General features: G+C 37.6%; 1 protein-coding gene across 2 annotated transcripts in view; it reads right to left on the bottom strand.

Annotated features, from left to right (window-relative positions):
* Window positions 1-20,454, bottom strand: part of GAS2 (growth arrest specific 2) — a 78,906-nt gene that overhangs the window by 30,944 nt on the left and 27,508 nt on the right. For both annotated transcript variants that reach the window (XM_066320554.1, XM_066320555.1), the window contains exons 4-6: window positions 14,882-15,023; window positions 5,433-5,496; window positions 806-950 (exon numbers count right to left, since the gene is read on the bottom strand). In XM_066320554.1, coding sequence (XP_066176651.1) covers window positions 806-950; window positions 5,433-5,496; window positions 14,882-15,023 — 351 coding nt within the window. The remainder of the gene's footprint in view (window positions 1-805; window positions 951-5,432; window positions 5,497-14,881; window positions 15,024-20,454) is intronic.

Genomic DNA, 20,454 nt, shown 5'->3' with positions numbered 1-20,454 from the left:
AACTAGAAATTTTTAAATGTAATTATATGCATCAAATAACAAAAAAAAAAAAAAAGTGTTTCAATAAAACGAACGAACATTATATTCCATCTGCTCTTTGTAACAGGAAAGTGGCACATGGATTTTTCAAGAAGTGCTTTGTAACTCCCAGGTGGCACATCTACCTTGCAATGAAGTAGTTACTATGGTAACTGCTTCTTTTTACAGGCTAGATTTGTACTTTTCCAGTTTAACCTCTTCATGGTCTCAAAATGTGTCCTTTTCATCTGATTCCAGCTATTGCAAATGAACCCCTATGGGTTTGCACCAGAAACATGAACACTCAATATGCTGCAACAAGTTTAATGAAATTCAAAGCAAGATTCTAACAATGAGGAAAACAATGCTTGTTTTTCTTTTTACTATGTGAGAATCATGCAGAACAGCAAAAAATTAGGCTGAAATATCTTAGAAGTGTTTGTTAGCATTCAGTACAAGTCAGTAGGAGCCAAATCTTGTCCTGACTCAGTCCTTCCTCAGACAATGCACCAAGTGGGAGCTGGTGAATAAGGAGTAAGAGAGTAATAACAAGGGAATGTGGCCCTAAGCACAAAGCTAGGCTAAACTGCAGAGCTCCTACACAGTGTGACTTTTTTTTTTTTTCCCCCCCAAGCTTCAGATGTAAATAATTGTGGTCAAAAAAACAAATAACCCTAAGTATACAAATGTTTAAAATAAAGTGAGAAGTTAAACCTCAGGCATGTGTGTGTTTTGCAAGTAAGTGCATATCAGAATTGATAAGATAGGAAGAAGTTCCACAACTTACAGCATCATCCAACAGTTTCCCTGTGCTCTTTTTCCCAGGAGACTTTGTGGGTGATGGTGAAGGAGATGGAAGGGGAGCTGAAAGTGTTTCCTCTTGTTCAATCTCTTTTTCCAATTTTATTAATCCAGGAGGCTCCACCCCAAACCTTTTGGAAACATGCAAATAATAAATTACTAGTCCATATAAAGTATTATGTATTTTAAAGCAAAAGAGTGGAAAGAATTTCTACTTTGTGTGCAATAACAGAATGATACACACATTAATAAACATATAAAATACACCAACCATTACTGCCATCATTTCAAATTAATAGAAAAAATAATTTAGATGCCATCTCTCAGTTCATCAAATTTACAGGAAATACAGGTACTTCTTCAGCTTCTCTGTCTGATATCATATATGCTGGTGAATAATTTATGAACAACACTAGACCTCAAAAATTGCAATACCATGCAGTCAAGTTCAGTGCATTTGCGCTTTTCTTAATTTTATTTTTTTCTTTTCAGATTACTTGACAACTCATATTTTGTGTTAGTATTTTTCAAAGAAATTCAAATGAAAAGGGATTAAGAGTTTTCCTGGTCTCAGCTATTGTATTGAATTTATAGATAAGTAAACTGAGACATGGCCACTACTCTTCAGAAGTGGTTGGTGTTTTAACTAATTGATTTTTGACAGCCAGTCTTCAGATCTCTGCTCACAGTGGCAACACTCTTGTAGCCCCAGCCAGAACAAAGTACATGCAATTTCAGCATGGATAAACTCAAAATGGAGCACTTGAAGAGCAAGGTTCTTTTTTGAAAGATCTTTTGAAAGCTTTCTGGCAAGTGACTGAGTCAGTATCTCACAGCAAGCAGCAGAGCCTGGACAGAAGTCAGAAGTCTAAAAGCACATCCCATTTTCCTAATTACTGATAATCCCCTTCTGGTTTTTGGTTTGTTTTTCTTTTTTTAAATCTGCCAACACCGAACAAATCCCAGAAAAACACCCAGAGTTCCTTTTTCAGAGAATGACTTCAGCTTGGAATAGTTGTCATGCCAGGTAGACTTCTCATAGCAAACCACTTGCACAAATGAAATCACATTTTCTTCTGTAGCAGAAAAGTCCATAGTCCAGATGCAGAACTATATTGACTTATCTAGATAAAGATCTGGACACTAAAATATTGGGCACAAACATATATAATGAAAATTTAAGATAAATACCATAATGATCTTGGAAGTGCAGAGAGAAAAGACAAAAGAGGATATACCAGCCTCTGTGTTTTTCTGATAACCTTTAATTTAGTCACACTGCTGCCTAGTAAATTAATAGAAAGCAAACCAAGAACCAAATCTGTGCTTGTATTGGCTTCTAACTGGTGCAGTCTGACTAATGAAAAGTCAGCCAACACTGAAGCAAGCACTTATATACAATCTATTTACTTCCTGTCTGTCTACAGATGCTGACAGGCTGTAAATCATTTCATTCCCACTGGGCTCTAAGCCTACTCCTGCATACAGCCTTACTCATCAAATAAAACTCTTCCACTGTAAAAAATGTTGTTACTTTGCTTCTACTACTTTCCACAGTTTCTACATTCTGTCTTTGTGACAGATTTTTTAAGTTTCCTTTTTCAGTATTCTGAATTCCTCTGACGAACAGTTGAAAAATTAAATCAACGAACAAACACACACAGACGCTTTTTTGCACATGCTGTATGAACCTGAAACTAAGTCGCTGGAAAGCTGAAATTGTAAAAAACACATATTTTCTGAGAGAGGTAGAGGTGCAAATTCTGGGAAGGTATGCTAAGCATTTCCTTTTCTGCTCCTTTCTAGCCTGGCTTCTCACAACTACACGTGAAGCAGCACTGGACTGTAACATGATCTCTGTTAGACTTCTTATAGCACCACTTTCCATTCTGTATCAAGGTAAAATTAAATAGAATAGCAGAAAGATCTTGAAATTGCTCAACAGCAATTCCAAAAGACCTGTGAGGGTCGTTTAACCTCACAGAGTTTAACAGTAACCCAAGAACTCCATTCTTTGTGCAGAAAAAAATTATTTAGCTGTTTTCCATTGTACAATCTCTGACTTTCAAACACTTAGGGAGAATGCTGGACCTGTGCAACCCACTGCAATAATGTTGTGCATTATCAGTGGTCAGTTCCACCCTGCAGGACACTTCCCTCTCTCATAAATCTCACTGTGCTGACAGAACATCTGCCAGTGACACAAAGGGTTCATTTTAACAATTGAAGTTTTGCAGATGATCTCAGAACTTTGTTTTCATAAAAACAAATGAAATTCAGGATAATTTATCAGGCAATTGTATTTTTAATTAGTATCGTTGAACTGCCACTCTTTGAGCCAAGTGGTCACACCAGTTTCCCACTCACTGTGCAGTGCATCCATCAAGACCATTTGTCCCTAATTTGTTTAAGAGGACACTATGAGTTAACATGCTAAAAGCATTACTAAAGCAAAGGTAAATTATCACCTGTCTCCCCTCCTCTGAAGAGTATCTGTTGAATACAAGCTCAGGTTCAGCAGAACAGAGCTCAGTTGAACTCCTCCTCAAGCAACCCTCATCCTTCCTCACTTGAGCCTCAATCACAAGTCTGTTTGCATTAAATAAAAGAACCTTACAGGTGTTACAGACCATGAAGACTAACAGTAATCTAGATGGGCAAAGTGTGCCAAAAGCTGAGTCCTTGTGATAAGTAAGCCACCTTGGACATATCTTTCTGCTTCTAAAATTACTCAGTGTCTCTTACTCTTTTTGTTCTTTAAATACAGACTGAGGCACTTTTTCCAAGGCCTCTGCAGCTCCTGTTCTGGAAAGGAGATCCCTAGGACTGCCAGCAGACCCGGGTTGCTTTACAAAGCACGCATCTGACTTCTGTCTTGTTTAAAGCAGCACAGCAACCTTGCTTGAATGTGCTCTTTCCCACACTTAATGAAGGCAACTATCAATCCTCCTTTCCCATACAGTTCTAGTTTACCACAGCTCAGGCAAAACAGGCATCATATATTTGTTTTTCAATTGTATTAACCTGACATTCCACTTCTGTTTCTGTGTACCTTGGAAGTGTACAAGATTATAAATGGGGATTTGTTTGTTTTTGAAGAGATAGTAGAGCAGGGAAAAGTAGACAGACATGTTATTTGACCCCTAAGCTATAAATGAAATTCAAATAAAGAAACATTAATACAGAAACACAATATATAAGATAATAATTAATGATATATTATAGTATTTGTGCATTATAAATAAAAAATAACATTAAAATATTACAAGGGTAAAGGGATAGATATGCAATATAAATAAAAACATGGCTTATTTACTTGTTCAGTACTTCTTTTCATGTCTGGAACAGAAAACATCTGAGACATGGAAGCTTAAGACAAACGCAAAGGATAAGATTCTATTTTCATTCCCTTGTAGATTGATTGAGACATCAAATCTCACGGCAAAATGAGATTAATCTAACTCAACCAACTCCAGCAGAATCCAACACTGCCTAACCACAAGCATGCATTACCTGAGGAATTTGGATACCATGAAGTAACCACCTGGGGCAGATACTCCTGACAGTTCTGCCCCAGGCACAGGGTCTTTGGGTGCTGGTAGGCCTATCTCCAAGCTGCTCTTGAAAGCACAGTTTGTTTGCTCAGGTAAATTAAGATTCATTAAAATTAACTTCATTTTGCACCTGCAGATCAAAATACCTTCTTCTTTGTGGGGAGTTAAAGGGATTTGCCATTTGAACTCAAGTTCTAGAGATAACAAAATAATTGAAAACCTGAAATCACTGGTTTTTTGGTCTTTGCTGTTCTTATGCAAGCTTCCAGTGACAGCAAGGGTTTTCCTGAAATTTGACCATGAGACAAATTTCTAGTTTTCCATGTGAGTTCATTCACAAAATATGAATACACATGATGCAATTTTAACACATCCAATACTAGTTTTCAAACTAGGAATAAAACAGAGGTCTTCTTCACCTTGACTGACACCACAAGGAATTCTTCTGAAATTATTGAAATCATATGAACAGCAAAGTACTCCAATTTGACACACATCGATTAATACAACTGCAATTTACATGCAAGACTGGGCAGCAGTGCTGCTGCTCATGTATTTTTCAGTAAATCTTATGCACTATGCTGTTTAAATCTGGATCTGCAAAAAGGGGAAAAAATCACATTCTAGTTACTGTAATTTTGATTGTTTAGTAAAAGTCTTTGGGTTGATGCCAAAGATAACATCACAGTGTACTGAAGGTCCAGCACAGCTAAGGTGATCTTGGTCAGATTTAGGTCATCAACTTATTATCAGTAAACTTAATTAAGTTGCAGTTGTCTGTGGAGAGATCTGGCTTTAGAAGGAGAAACAGCTCAAAGGTTTATAGAAAAAAAAATAATTCTGAAACCTTTCCTCTCCTAATACAAGGATAGCCAACAAATATCTTCACTGAGATACAGAGATTTTGTAATACTTGCTAACAACTGAGACAAGACAAACATTCTATTTGAACCTAATGAGCACAAAGGTTAGCTTGAGATGTGCTGATTTAATATGTCTCAGTAGCCCCCACTGTCAAGAATGCAAATATTTCATCAGTCTTTAAATATTTTCACCTACCTTGCTGCAATTCTTCCAAGTTCCAGCAGACAAAGGCACACTTCTCTTGGCTGCTTGTGGAGTACTAGAAAAGCAAAATGAAGACGGAAAACGTTGATAAATAAAAGCTATTTTAAAGATCTTAGTGATTGAATGGAACCTAATCATCAACATCTGTAACTCTTGACTCTGATAAAAGTTTGTTTTCTTTGGCTTGCAGGAGAGTTTTACTGGAATAAAAAGGGTGGGGTTGATCAGTGGTTCTCGAAGTTCAAACAGGTCAGAAGTCCCATGAATAATTACTTGGGGTAATTGGTAATCTGCAAGCAGTTAATAACTATTTAAAAGTAATCAAGAGATCTGACACAACACTTTAATTAGTAGAAAGTCAAAATTAATAACATTAGAGTGATACTTATCTTTCTACAAATTAAGAGAATTCATATCCTTTTAGATCACTATTTTTCTTACCCAATTTAAATTTAAAAAAATAACAAAGTTGCATTAGCAAAGATATACCTCACTACAAATTTGGTCCTGAATTTTTTTCACCCCTACTTTTAAAGTAGATGTGAAACTAGAATGCTTCAGGAATCAGTTCTTCACAGTATAAAAATCCCAAACAGACAAAAAAGAGTTTCTTCTTCATACATACATACATACAACGCAAGTCTGCATGCCTGGATTCCACACAAAATACTATTTTGTATTTCAGAAGTGGCCATGACACAGCGTGATCTTCTCATCATTGTGAGAGACTGAAATGTTAGGGGTTAATGTTCCAGCAGAAGCATTTGCAAAAGCAGCAGGTGCTTTGCTGAGGCCAGGGTTGCACTCCCTATTGGAAGGAGAGGGGGAGAGTTTTTGGGTGTGTGGTGATGAAACATCTCAGCTGTGTAAGGGCAGTCCAGGCACAGAGGGGATGCTCTGAATGCCAATGCCCTGAAACTTCTGTGACTTCCACCTGCAGCTCCAGACATGAATAAATGTGAGTGGTGTGAGTTGAATGCTCATCCCAATATCTTTTCCAGGTGTCTGTGTAGCCCTTTGGGAACAATTGATTTGTCCTCTAATCTCACCTGAATATATTTTCAGAAGTGAAATTGCAGAACATGAAAACTAAACAGGCACTGTACGGGGAAAAATATATTTATTCTTCAGCCATCTGTTAGTAAGAACATAAATGATGTTCTTGGTCATTGCTGAACATGAAAAACACTTGGACATTCAGCTACTTTCAATATTTTTCCTTCCCACAACACATCCCGCCACTGCAGGATGACCACCACAAGCCACCTTCTGTTTAGCAACAGGCTGGGTTTTGAGCCAGATAAGGGGAAAGGCTCATAAGAAGCAGATTCTGCAAAGTGGGACAGTGCTTTTTATTGTGCCAATGTCCTCCCTTACATAACTCAGGCGTGTAAGTCCCCTCTGTGGAAGGCTGTGGGACACTCACACTTGCACACAGGCCTGGAGGCACGTTTCCCTCCTGATGGGGCACAGCTGGCTCAGCCAGGTCATGCTTTGGGTGTCAAAAATCACACCAAAATCCCCCAAAGTGTGCCCAGACTCATCTCTGAGCCTTCCACCAGAGGACTGCACATGATGCACAGTGTTGCACCACCCTTGCCTCAGGGGTGGTACCCTGGATGTCCTCACCTCAGACTGACTAATTAATAAACATTAACCCATTGAATCTGGTGGCTCATGGGCTTACCCCACCCTCCACAGGTCAGCACTGGGACCAGCACTTAAAACAGGAGACACTGAAATTGCAACAATCAAATCTTGCTTCACTCTCCATTCTTATCCTTTCTTTTCCCTCTGTATTTTCTTAAGTGATATCTTCACACTTTCATATTGTTGCATTTCTGTAGATGATCATAACTAAAATGGCTACATATATCCTTTCCACCTGCCATCTATATAAAAATAAAATTATAATTATAGTAATAATAAATAGCACTAGTCATTCAGTGTGGTTTCACTCTCATCTACCCAAACGAATCTATTAGCAAGAACCTCAGTTACTCTTGCCTTCAGGGGCAAGTTATAACAATTATGAAATACCACCATAAATGAGACATTTTTTCCCTCCACAATTCAGAATAGGTAATGTTTGGTAAAGAGTTCCAGCAAAGCACATAAGCAAAATCAAAAATCAGTAAATGAAGAAAGGCATGTGGCTGTTTGCATAATCAATCCCCCAAAAGCTCCAAGAAGAAAGGAAAAATAGAAGAAAAGAGAAAAAAACTAATTATGACTACATTGTAACCTACACTTCAGAAATACCTACTACAGTACAGCCCTCATGTTGTGGGTAAAAATCATGTTTTAAAATTTTCCACAATAATAAAAAAATTACACTTACACCTTACACTTCAGATTGAATTGAGACCAAAAAGTAATTGTGTGACTATTCGTTTAAATCAAGAAAAAAACTGAACAGCATCAAAATAAATTTGTTCTTTACGAGTTAAGGTCAAGACATCAGCTATATAAACTTTTGGTAATCTAAAGACTCACCTAACTCAAATGCATGAAGGAAAAAATACCCTACCTGAAAAAGATATTTTAATGTCTAGTTAAAGCTCTGAAAGCAATTACTTTGTTCTGTGTATGTATGAGAGCCAAAAGAGGAATCCACAGACCTGAACATCTCTAGGTAAAAATGCCCTGAACCTCCAGCTCCTGTGACTTCCACCTGCAGCTCCAGACATGAATAAATGTGAGTGGTGTGAGTTGAATGCTCATCCCAATATCTTTTCCAAGTGTCTGTGTAGCCCTTTGAGAGCAATGGATTTGTCCTCTAATCTCACCTGAATATATTTTCAGAAGTGAAATTGCAGAGCATGAAAACTAAACAGTCACTGTATGGGGAAAAATATATTTATTCTTCAGCCATCTGTTACTAAGAAAATAAATGATGTTCTTGGTCATTGCTGAACATGAAAAACACTTGGACATTCAGCTACTTTCAATATTTTTCCTTCCCACAACACAGTAATTACATTAAATAATTACCTTTACTAGTAATCAGTATTTTTGAAGTGTTACCTTCATGACCCTAGAAGAGTATTCTGCTCTTTTGCTTTTAAGCTGCTTGTGGCAGCCCCAACATAAAATTTGATTTTAAGAAGTAAGGCATCCCCCAGAATATAAATGGAATAAACTGAGTTTGGAATATCAAAGAGAGTTAATTGCAATTCATACATATGCACATCTGAATGACTTTGGAGTGGAGGAAAAAGAGAGCTTCAACTACTACTATTTACAAAAAGAGCCATAAATATAGCTAGAAGAAAATTTGATTAAAAAAGTAAAAATACGCTCTACCCAAATAAAGTTCATAGACCTTTAGCAAGTCTGACTCAACATAATCTAGACACATTTCATGCATTTCACACTGAACCACGTGGCATAGTGAAATCATTGTTAGAGGATGAAGATGTGTGCAGGCAATAACCAACCACAAAAACAAACATCAGGTCATCTCATAAGACAGTGCTTCCAACAAGAGAAGATCAGCATTCCTGAGGACTATACAGCATATGTATTTGGGGACTTCAGAGACCAAGAAATGTTATTTTATGCAGATCCCCTGCATAAAATGAATGGAAATATCCACCTTTCTAGAGAATCTCACTGGTGGCATTTGCTTGACAGGAACACAATGGGAAGATAGAGAAACAGTGCAAACAATTCTGGCTTATTTTAGGTGTCCTGCCTTTTCCCTTTTCATCTCATCTCTTTAAATGCTTATTTGCTGCTCTCATTGCCTGCATCTCTGCATGCTGCCTCCAGCCATCCTTGTAAACAAGAATTCCTTCTCAGCCCCTGGAAGCTTTTATCCTTGCTTCTCTCTGGCAAAAACATTTCTTCACACTGCTCCCATCTTGTTCCTGTCCCTTTCTCTTTTTACAGGTATTCCTCTTTTGTTCACTCAGCCTCTGTGCTTCTTCCCTGTGCTTGCATTGCATTTCTTCCCTACCTACTGTTCACCACACTGGTGGTGAAAATATATATTCATATATAGATATCTATGTTCATATATAGATATATTAATATATATCTATATATGAATATATGAAAAAAATATAAAATAAGGGATTTCACCAGGCCCCAGTGCTCCTGACCTCAGAGCCAGGAGAAGAAGAGGAGGAGCAGCTGGTGCCTTCAGCACTATTGGAACCTGGGACTGTGAGGACAGGATACACAATGCACACAGAGTCCAGGTGTTTACTGAGCATGTTGAAACTGTGAGTTCACAGTAACATTCAGGGTTTTTGTTTTTTTGTTTTGTTGTTTTTTTTTGTTTTGTTTTGTTTTGTTTTTTAATTAGTAGAATATCCACTCACAATACAGAAATAAAGTTCTCACAATTTCCTGCCAAGTTTCAAATCTTGCCTCCTAATACTTTCATAAACCATTTTAATGGTCAGTCTTCCTTCTGACAAACTTTTTTTTTTTAAAGATTAAGGTATCAGGCATAGCTGAATCATGAAAAGTAACATGATTTCTGTTTCTAAAGCATTCCTTAGCCCACTAGAAGCAGCTTTACCAAGTGCCTTAATGTTTATTATCACAGGCTTCCAATTGCCATCAGAACTCACATGAGTTTAGGAAAGTTTTCCAAAAGGTTGATCCTTTGATTCTTCTTCCTTTTGTCTCTCACTTTTTCCTTTAATTTTTATTGATCCTACAGAAGGCTTTTTGTTCTTAAAAAGAACCCCAACATTGCTTTGTCAACACTCTGTTAACTCACCCCTAACATACCCTTGCTTCTGCATCAGTCATACTCTGACACTTGTGCTTCTCTCACACTCCCTGCCCCATTTCAGCTCAATCTCTTATGAAAATCTCAAAATTATTACAGTGTCACACATACTAGATCTAAGGATGGCAAAGAATTAATCTAGAAGGAATATAGAAATCATCTAAACACTGATAACTTACTGCAATTCATCAGTTTAACATGCAAATCCAGTGGTAACAACACAGAGTCCAGAATGCTTCTATAGTCCTCAAAATGAGATATATTCAGTAACATTATGAGTAGTTTAGTAAAGAGTTGTGAAAGATGGGACAAAACCTTATTCTGATGCAACTTCATGTAAATTTTAGCATGATGTTAAAATATGTAGATGTGTCAGTATAAAGGAACAGAAAAAACTTGCATGTTGAAATCAGATAAACTACAGTAATAATGTAAAAAATTCCCCATGTATAAAATATTTTTAAGGAAGCAACATTTGAGTAATTTTTAAAATAATCTTTAAGCCAACAATGTTAGAAGAGAGATCAGAGGTGTTTCAGTTGACTATTTCCACTAAAGTACTAAATGCTTTTATTTAGGAAGCCTGTCCATGAAACTCTAATCGATCAGTTGCATCAAAAGAAGTCCATGTCACATACTGTGTGTGCACACACATAGACTATACAAGCACAAAACATGAACCATAAGCAGCATCCAACAATTCCCAAAATAAATGACACATCAGCATGCTGGCACACCCAGTGGCAAACCCTTTTCTTGCTGGGTAGACTTTATCATGGAAGAGATGCAGAATATTCATTGGTTCCAAATCCTATAATCATCCAACAACACTCTGTTACCACAAAGAATTCAGAACTTATGCTTTATGTTCACTTAACTAAAGCAATCACAGAAAAATCTTACCATTCTTATTTGTCCAAGAAGAGTTTTCTTTTAGTATTATACTCTTCAGGCATGAGCAAAATTACAAATATCTCCACCTAGAATGCTTCCACAAATAAAATTACCATAACTGTGGGGATCTGCTGCCCTGAAACCTATACAGGGAAATTCACAAAGTACATTTATGGAACAGGGGAACAGAGGAGTTAAAAGCAGTATTAATATCCTTACACTGCAAAGGGTTAGTGCATCATGTTCAGAGTCCTACATAGTCTGATACATCTAAGAAGACCATTCAATGGCACTGTACTTCAAGATTTGCACAGATGATCAAAATTTGGATTCTGGATCATAATTTTTGGTATTAACAATGCTAATTCCTTCTCCTTTAAATACACTAACTTTAAAAATAAAAACATATGACACGCAAGCTAAATTTGGCAATGAGTGCAGGGAGCACACATGGTGTCCCTCTATTTTGCAGCACTCAAGGTTATCCTTACTTACTGTGTTTAATTGTTATAATTTTTACAGATGTTCATGTATGAGCTGCAGATAACCCAGCCACTTTTCTTTGCACAGGCATTAACTTGGAGACTTTTCTGCCAGGTCTCTGCACCTTGAGATAAACTGCTACCAGTCAGCTCTGGCTGTGTTGAAAATCTTACCAGGAAACTGTGCTTCCAGCTTGTTTGCATTTTAACCTATGTTAAAGCATGATAACATTCAGCAAGACAAACTACATCATACTATAGACTACTAACAAATTAGCAGTACAAGTCTTCACACTTCGGAGCTGTCGACTATTCTCCTCCAAGGATATTTAAAGTAACTAGTGATTAGACAGCATAATCATAGCTACTAGTGTATCAAGCACCTCTATTTTTCATTCTATTTACTTTTCATTCTAGTTGTTTTGAAGACTTCAATCTTGTTTCCTTGTTTAGCTCAGCTGAATAGCCCAAATCCAACAAAGCGTTGGAAACTGTACTTAAATTTAAATAATTACATAAATTGCTGTATTAGTCCACAAGTGAAGGACAAGACCAAAAAGACATGAATAGGTCTGCTCACCTGCTTGTCTGGATCAGCCCTGAAATGTTAAGCCTTTGCAGAAGCAAGCCTCTAAGGATACTCAGGATTCCCACAAACATCACTTACCTGGCTGCTCATCAGGCAGGGACTGCCCCTATCTGCTCTAGCCTGTCTGAGACAGCTCTATTCCAGTGAGGAATACCTTTGGATCACCTCAGGCTAAGAGCTAAAAACTTGGGAGTGATGGGTGCATTTGTCTGCAGTTATACTTGCATGATTTCAAAGACTTCTTCAGAGCACACAACCATGAGACAGTGTTTTTAAGTAATGAGAAATAACAGCAACTAACAATTCCTTAGCCAGTACAGATTTAATTTTGCTGATTTCTCATATACTTGGTATTTTTTTCTTTTTAAATCAGTAGTGCCATACATCCATCATTGAAGCATTTCAGTGCACTAAACTCTCAAAGTCACTCTTACAATTCTAGAATACATATTTGCCAGAAAAAGACCTCAGGAATGTTTTTTATGATACAGATATGATACAGTTATTAAATAGCACAGTATCTGCATACCATAAAGCACACAGAATAAGAGTAAAAAAAAAGAGGATAAAAATCCACTCAGTTGAGAACATTGATACAATAAGGTTCTCCAATACAGACAGAAAAAAGTTGCTTTATCATTAACAATTTACACCTCAATTTACTGAGTTTAATAGCCGTGGGGAAAACCAGAATACAGAAAACAGTTACCTCTGTAACCATAATTTCATCACAATAAATCATAAAAAATACAGAATTCAATAAGGCAGTGCAAAGACAGATGTCATTCACACACATTTCTCACTACTTTGAAAAGAACCTTTGATATTACTTACCTTGGCTGAATTTTTGCTTCCTATGCATTGGTGAAGTGATTTTTGGGAGAGAGAGGAACATAAAAGCTTTAGATTGGCAACTATTAAGATTTATCATTATTTCTAATGCATTAGGAAAATCTCAAAAGAAAACAAAACTTTGAGTTGATACTTAAACTGAGGGAGAATAACAGCCACTGGTTTTATCTATCTTTTTTTTTTTTAATGGCATGATTACCACCTCCTTCTCAAGTTCATAAAAATGAATCAAAATATTACCAAGTCCTAATCCTATTTCAAGCACCATAAATCTTTTCTACTAGTACATTATATAATAAGGAAAGAAAAAACAGAACCTAGTTTTTAATCAATAAAGAAAACCAGTCACTAATCAAACAAAATAGAGCACAGGTTTGCACACCCAGTCATATTTCACTTAAGTTTTCTGAGAGAGGAAGTCCCTTGGAACACACCTTTTCAGGTGCATTTGCACCCTGTGTTTTGCTGTGGCAGGCAAGGCACTGTGTATGTGTGAAAATTAACTCCTTAGGAAATGTCAGAATTCCAGCTGTGTCAATTCCATCTTTCAACAAGATCTGGTTTCTTAAAAAGGTACAATAAATTTGTGGAACAGTGGCAAATGGCTGGGCTTACCACAGCAATACAAACTTCAGATACCTTGAGGCATTCCATTAACCAGAGGTTTCTCTGCCTATCTCAGGCCTTGGAGGTCTGCATCTCCTGGTGCCTACAAGATTCTTGGTCCTAGGTTAATGTCCAACTTCCTCACCATTTCAAATCATTGAAACTGTTCATCTTCCACATGATTTACCATACCAAATAAGAATTTCATCTCAAAGATTCAATTAAAAAATAGAGTCAATAAATACATCCAACTTACTATTTGTCACCTTTGAGATACTAATCTGTGTCTGCCAAGCATTTTCTCCCAGACATACAGAATAATGGAATTAAAAAACCTCCCAGCATAAAAGAACAGACAAATGGAAAAGAAAAACTCTCTCAGGAATGTTTCTGTTAGGCTACAGAAGCAGAACAAGACTGTAAAAGGATGGGAATAGATCAGTCACAACACATGTAAGAGCTTCAACAGGGCAAAGGCTTTTTCAGCAATGGAACAAAGCAGCTTCTTCATTCAGCACAGTGTGTTCATTTGTCTTCCAGGGAAACTGATCTGTCACCTCGACCGCTTTACACGTTTATCTGATTTCAGATAGCAAACATTGGACTCTCTTCACTTCATGAGATTTGGCTGAAAAACTCTGAAGTCAAGACTCATAAGTTTTCCTTCAAAGAGAGGAGAGTTAAAACAATGAAGAATATCTAGTATTAGAATAGTGACTTCCTAAGCAGTATAATACTTCACATGAAACACCCTGAAGCAGTAGTATTGGATAATTTTTGTCCAGAACTGCACACGGGACCCACCTGGAAAAAATGTAAAGCATATAAAACAGAAAAGATTTTTATCTTCTTGCCTCCTGTGGAATGCATTAAATCTCCACAAATAGCCAAATGTCTGCAGACAGAATTGTGCATGCACTTGTATCCTATTCTCCCAAAACAGAAAAGCACTGTCTTATAGATTGAAGTAAGGAACAGCATTCCATGCTCAGAAAAGTATGTGTAGGGTGAAAAATCATTTGTGCGCAAGAAAACATAGCGAGATTTTTTCTCTCATTTAAGTTCCTCTTACAATTAACTTAAATGAGTATTATATGACGTGTACTTTATTTGTTCACTCTACAGACAAGTGGCAGAATTGACACAGTCAAACACAGGTCATATTTACAGTCAAGACCTATTAAAATCCTCTCTGTCATTCCAGGCTAAACACAAAGGAAAAGTCATTTTAAATTACCATCTACTACATAACAAATAAAGAAATACATACCCAAACCTTCTGATTCAAACAGGCAGGTGTCATCCACACCTACATCTCTGCACCAGGATAAGAAATTTGCTGTGTTGTCCCGTGCAAAAAAAGACCCTGAAGGAGCATTGGCTTTGCATGGAATTTTCCGAACTGGTAAGGTCTGAAAAACAGGAATTCTTTATTTAGCTAAGTGATACATGCTATCATAATATTTAAGTATTATGAAATCACTATGCAAGTTTTGCATAGATGGGTAACTCCATCAAGTTCTTTCTTCGGCCATTAAAGGATTCCCAGCAGAGAAGCATGAGAATCTAACAGCATGAAGCTCTCAACCAAAAAGCCTTTCCAAAAGTCCACACGATGAAGTTGAGAGCAGAACCAACATTAGCTACTTTTTAGTGATATTAGTAAATACAGGCTTTGGATTTAGTGTTTGGTCCAGTTCACTGAATTTAGATAAATAAATTACAGAGACAGACTTTAAACTAGGAATTGAATTTTCTCACAGTTAAGGGTGAATTACTTTCAGTTCTATGTTTTGAGGCAGTCACGGTGTAGAGGAATGGGTCTTGAGGCCCCAAGACTACAAACACTTCAGACAGGTCACTGTCTCCTGTTTAACAACACACAGAAGTCCCCAGTGCACAACACAGGAGTGTAAATCTAGTAAGATTTACAAAGTCAAGGTCTATAGAGACTCACTGCACCAGAGTAGTTCCATTTACATGATTTCAATAGTAGAGAGGATGCTACTGATACAGCATCACTATCTGTACCAAACAGACTAATTAGCAAGCAGTCCTGCTGCCTGCATTGGAACATTTACTGAGACACATCAAAAAGAAGTCCTTAGCATTTAGTTCTCACTTTAGGCTTCTTTTCCTTAAATAAAAAATAGCTGTAATACATGGCCAAGTGAAGACAGAAAATGAAACATTGGTGCTATGTAGCTTTAGGAATCTCTAAAACATGGAGGAATTCAGATTTTATGTAGATTTGAAAGCACTGTTTTATGAAATTTTTACTTCTGCTCTGGAGTCAGTAGTTACCCTACCAGAAGTGAGCTAAGAGGTAGAAAACTGAAAATATGGTGTCTCCACTCATTCCTAGCTTAAAATCACTGGAAATGGGGAGAGGGGGAAATAAAAAGGCACAAGAGTAGGCTTTCCCTTACAACAGCTTCTAGCAGCATAATATCAGTATTAACCATAGCTTAGAAAGAGTTTAAAAGTTGTATCATACCTATGACAGCAGGAATGAAATGGCAGAGAAAGTCTACAGGCACAGAGCTACTCACTGCTATTTACACAGTAAGCCAAATAAACTGAAAATAGAACAACTGCAGGCATAAGCACCATTGTACTTAATCAACATGTCAATGAGGACTAAGAGATTGTCTTAGATATGTAACTATGTCTTACAGATTTATGCATTTAAATCTATCCCTCAAAATTTATGCATTTAAATCTATCCCTCACCATCTAGCTTTCATTCTCCCACGATTCTTACTCCAATTACACAACTTATGTTTCCTTGTTTTGGACAAAATTAACTTATGGTTCAAACTACTTGCAAGGAGATATTAATACTTTTGTATAATTTATATAAAACACTAACCAGTTTTGCATGGTATTTTAAACCAAAATCCAGGTAAACCTTATGTCACAGATCCCATATCACCTCCTGGACTGTTCTTCTAGAACAAGGAGGGGAAAGCAAGAAGAAAGCATGGAAGTAAAAACATCTATTCTCTAATCTAGAATAAATAAAGAAACTATAAAACATTAATTCTTTCAGGGAGCTCTAGCTATGGAACCATCTTACGGATCAGAGCCCAGTGAAGTTTTAAAACATTATTTCTGCCCCCTTTCCATTCTTCTGGAAGAAAAAAAAAAAAAAAAAAAGTGGAAATAAATGCTCAGTTCCTTACAGATCAGTGATTTTTTTTTCTTTTCTGAAAAAAGTTAATAAAAACTGTTAATAAAAACTATTAATAATCCTGTCAGCACTAAACACATTTTTTAGGCTAGCACTCTTTTCACATCATACTAATTTCTTCAAAGAGGCAATGAGTATCTCTTCTCAAGAAAATACTCTACTGACTGTTTCTCCCACTGAATTTCCTCTTGTTGACTCAGCCTTTAGGAAGAAGTAGTGCAGCATTTGTCCATCTCTGTCTCTCCCTATACCTTTTCCCAGGAGATTTTGACTGGACCAATCTAAAGGCTTAAATGTACACCCATTTCTTTTAAAAGAAATCCTCAAGTGACTGGCTCTGGCAGCCTGTTGGAAGAAGGTCAGCCAGTCCAGGCTGCAGAGGAAAGCTGCCAAAACAGGACTTCTGTTCCATGATTTTCCACTAAAATCTTACACAAAACACTGCAGAGACATTAAAGAAGTTCCTTCTTCAAAATGATTTCCAAGGGAAGGTTTCAACCCGACCTTACCTCTTTCAGTGCCAAAGAGGAACAAGCAATGTGGGCAGAGATATTGGATTGGCACAAAGCAAAATGGGAAATAGGCAGAGAGCAGCAAGAGCTGGGCTGCTCCATGAGGGAAGACAATCCAGGGACAAGGGGTGACCCCAGCACAGGCAGGGTGCAGCTCCAGAGCACCCAAATAAGAACATAAGAGTTTTAGACCACTGCTCTGTTAGAGGAGGAAGAGCCAAGCCAAGTCTAGTGTGTCCAGGGAAGGCAAGGCAGGAACAGCAGAAACCAGGCTGGACTCAGGGCTGCAGCCATGAAACCCAGCAGCAGGCACCAGGCTGGAGATGGACTGTTCACAGCACAGCTCTGGCAAGAACAGGGGCTGAGGTAAAAGGGAGGTTCTGGGCCATGAGCAGGGAGTGCAGCTCAGGGTCCCAGCAGAGGCTGGTCCCCATTATTAAGGTATTCTGATTCCCTTCAAACAGCTATTCTGGGGTTTTCAGTGATTCAGTGGAATCAGAAATACTTGATGGTTTATAATTTACTCAGTCTTGTCAGTAGGTGCAAAGAGCTGCCATTTCACAGCGCTCTGTCAATCTAGTTACATAAAAACATTCACTGTACATACATCACACTTGATCATATTCTCATTGAATCAAATTACCAGCAGATCTAATATGGTTTAACGACATATTGTTGTTAAAATCAAACAAAATGAGATTCTTTTCCCATATCATCTCTGCTTGGAGCAGATTATCTCAAGCGATTCGTGGATGCAGAATCAACTGAGTTAATAGTCAACATAAAGGGACCAAATAAACTATATCTGACACTGCTATACTCTTTGTAATTTTTGATTTATTACGTCTAATTAAAAGCACAAATTCTGGATGATCTATTATGGATGAACAGCCCTGTGCCAGGAACAAGATGCCAAGAGGCCAGCTCCAGTGTTCCTAGCACTTGCAGACTTGTACATGAGAACTTCAGAGAGAATGGAAAGGAGATAAGGGTAGAGTTACTTCATGTGTGAGAGCAGAGCTGCAGTGTCAAATCACGTCACCTCTCAGAGCCCTCTTCAGTTCTCATCTCTGGATTTTTCCACAGTGTCCATGTGTTACTTTGTTCTCAGGCTTGCCTTTGCAGAAAACTAGTGAATCTTCTCCAAGAAAAAAAAAAAATTCCACAACCAAAAAACAACCTGTTTCTAATGCCAGGAACAGCTCAGAAGGGCTGCTGACATCCTACTGGGTTTGTTTGCCTCCACACAGCTCTCCAGCTCCAGACAATTCTGTACCTTTAAACTGCTTTGTGCTGACACAACCAGAATAAATAGCCTATACTCTTTCAAGTCCTGCTAAGGATACTGAACACTGTTCTGGAAGTCTGCAATAAACCACTTAGATTACCTTAGAACTACTGAACAACAAAAAAACCCCAAACAACAAAAAATGCCCACCAAACAAAAACCCCAACCAAACAACACATAAAAAGAAACTCTTGTGTGTATGACTGGTGGCTGCCATCTGGCAATCAGTGGAGTTTTGGGCTCAGGGTGGGCACAGCCCATCTGCTCCCCTTGGCCCTGAGCCCAGCAGCATGAGCAAGCCCCAGCACTGGAGAGCAGGACCTGTTGTGTGGCACAGAGCCTTCAGCAGCACAAAAGCAGCCAGGAGTGAGGAGACAGCCAGCAGAACCTGCCCTGCCTCTCTTTTAAGGAGCCATTGGGAAGGCACAGAAATGCCTGGCACAGGAATGCAGAAAACCCCTAGTGACCCTTGGGGTCACTGCTGCTCCCCAGTACTAACAACACATTGATAAATCTGGTTCTAAATATTTCGTATCTTTTGATTTATGTACATTGCAGTGACTGAACGTAGAATTTCTCTCAAGAAGAGCAATTCAGAACAGATGGTTTATGTGTCAGTAATCACCTGAAGCTTCCTACACATGACTATCCATAAATTGCAATTCTGTGCTTTGACAACTAAGACTTTTAAACACATCGTTTAACCTAGATTCACTATGAAGCTTAAGACATTCATGGAACTTGCAACATTCTTTTACAGTTATAAGGACTACAGTGTCTTTCAAAAGCACATTTTTTGGTAAGAGCTACTTACAGCAAATAGTAAGAGTCTAGATAGAGAACATCATACTTAGCTAAGCAAATTTGTGATATTCTTTAGTTTCATAGTGACAGAAAAAGTGTTTGATTAACAGATGTCCAGAACACCTCAGAAATTACAAATAAAACACGTGTAAAAACAAGACATTGTTGCAAACAACTATTTAATTTAACGACCCAGCAGACCACAAAAGCTTTGAGTAATTTTCTGGATCAAATATTACACAAACAGATATCCCTGACATTGCATCCCACTAAAATATATCCAAGTTTCATCCAACTTCCCACAATATTAGAGTCTTACTGAAGATAGCAGCAAAAAGACCCACCCTCTTTTCTGTTCAATAATAGTCCTACCAGGTTTATCACCCAAATCACAGGGAAATACTCACATTTTCTAATCACCTACTAAATTTTCCTACCACCTCTTAAACAGAAGGCTACTTTTTTAATATTTCCAAAACTGTCACTGTACTGCTCAAACTGTAACACACGAAAGCTTTTATTCAAGAAAGGTTTCATGCACAAATATTTTTTACTGAGTTGTATAAATGGCCTGACTATTTCAAAAGCGCTTTCTAACAGATCATTCTGAAATAATTAGGTTTCCACATGGCAAAACTGACTTTTGTTGACATAGTATAGTATGACCACAGTTGCTTTGAAGCAGCAGTGGCCGCAATTACTCCTATCAAGTATCAGGAAAACAATTCCCCAGTCACACTCCTTTTACAATCTTGTCTTGTTGACGTGCATGCATGTGGTTTAATACAGGATGTGAAAGTGCGAGTGAAACAGATGATGCAATCCTGGAAAAATGCTGTCAGGTTCACTTCTGAATCCAAAAGGGACTCTCTTACATCGATGCTCTGAAATCACATGGAAAGATGTATTTTTTTTTTTTTTTGGTACTGTTTTTTTTAAAATGAGTTCACGGACACATGCTGAAATTCCCACTTATTTATGGCAGATTTAGACTTGAGTCGTGTTTTGAAGATCGTTCATCTTATTTGCCTCTTTGAAAAGACAAT

The sequence above is a fragment of the Sylvia atricapilla genome, chromosome 6 (genome assembly GCF_009819655.1).
Source record: "Sylvia atricapilla isolate bSylAtr1 chromosome 6, bSylAtr1.pri, whole genome shotgun sequence".
Classification (NCBI taxonomy): Eukaryota; Metazoa; Chordata; class Aves; order Passeriformes; family Sylviidae; genus Sylvia; species Sylvia atricapilla.
Note: the sequence above shows the minus strand (reverse complement) of the source record. Positions and strands in the feature narration are given on the sequence as shown.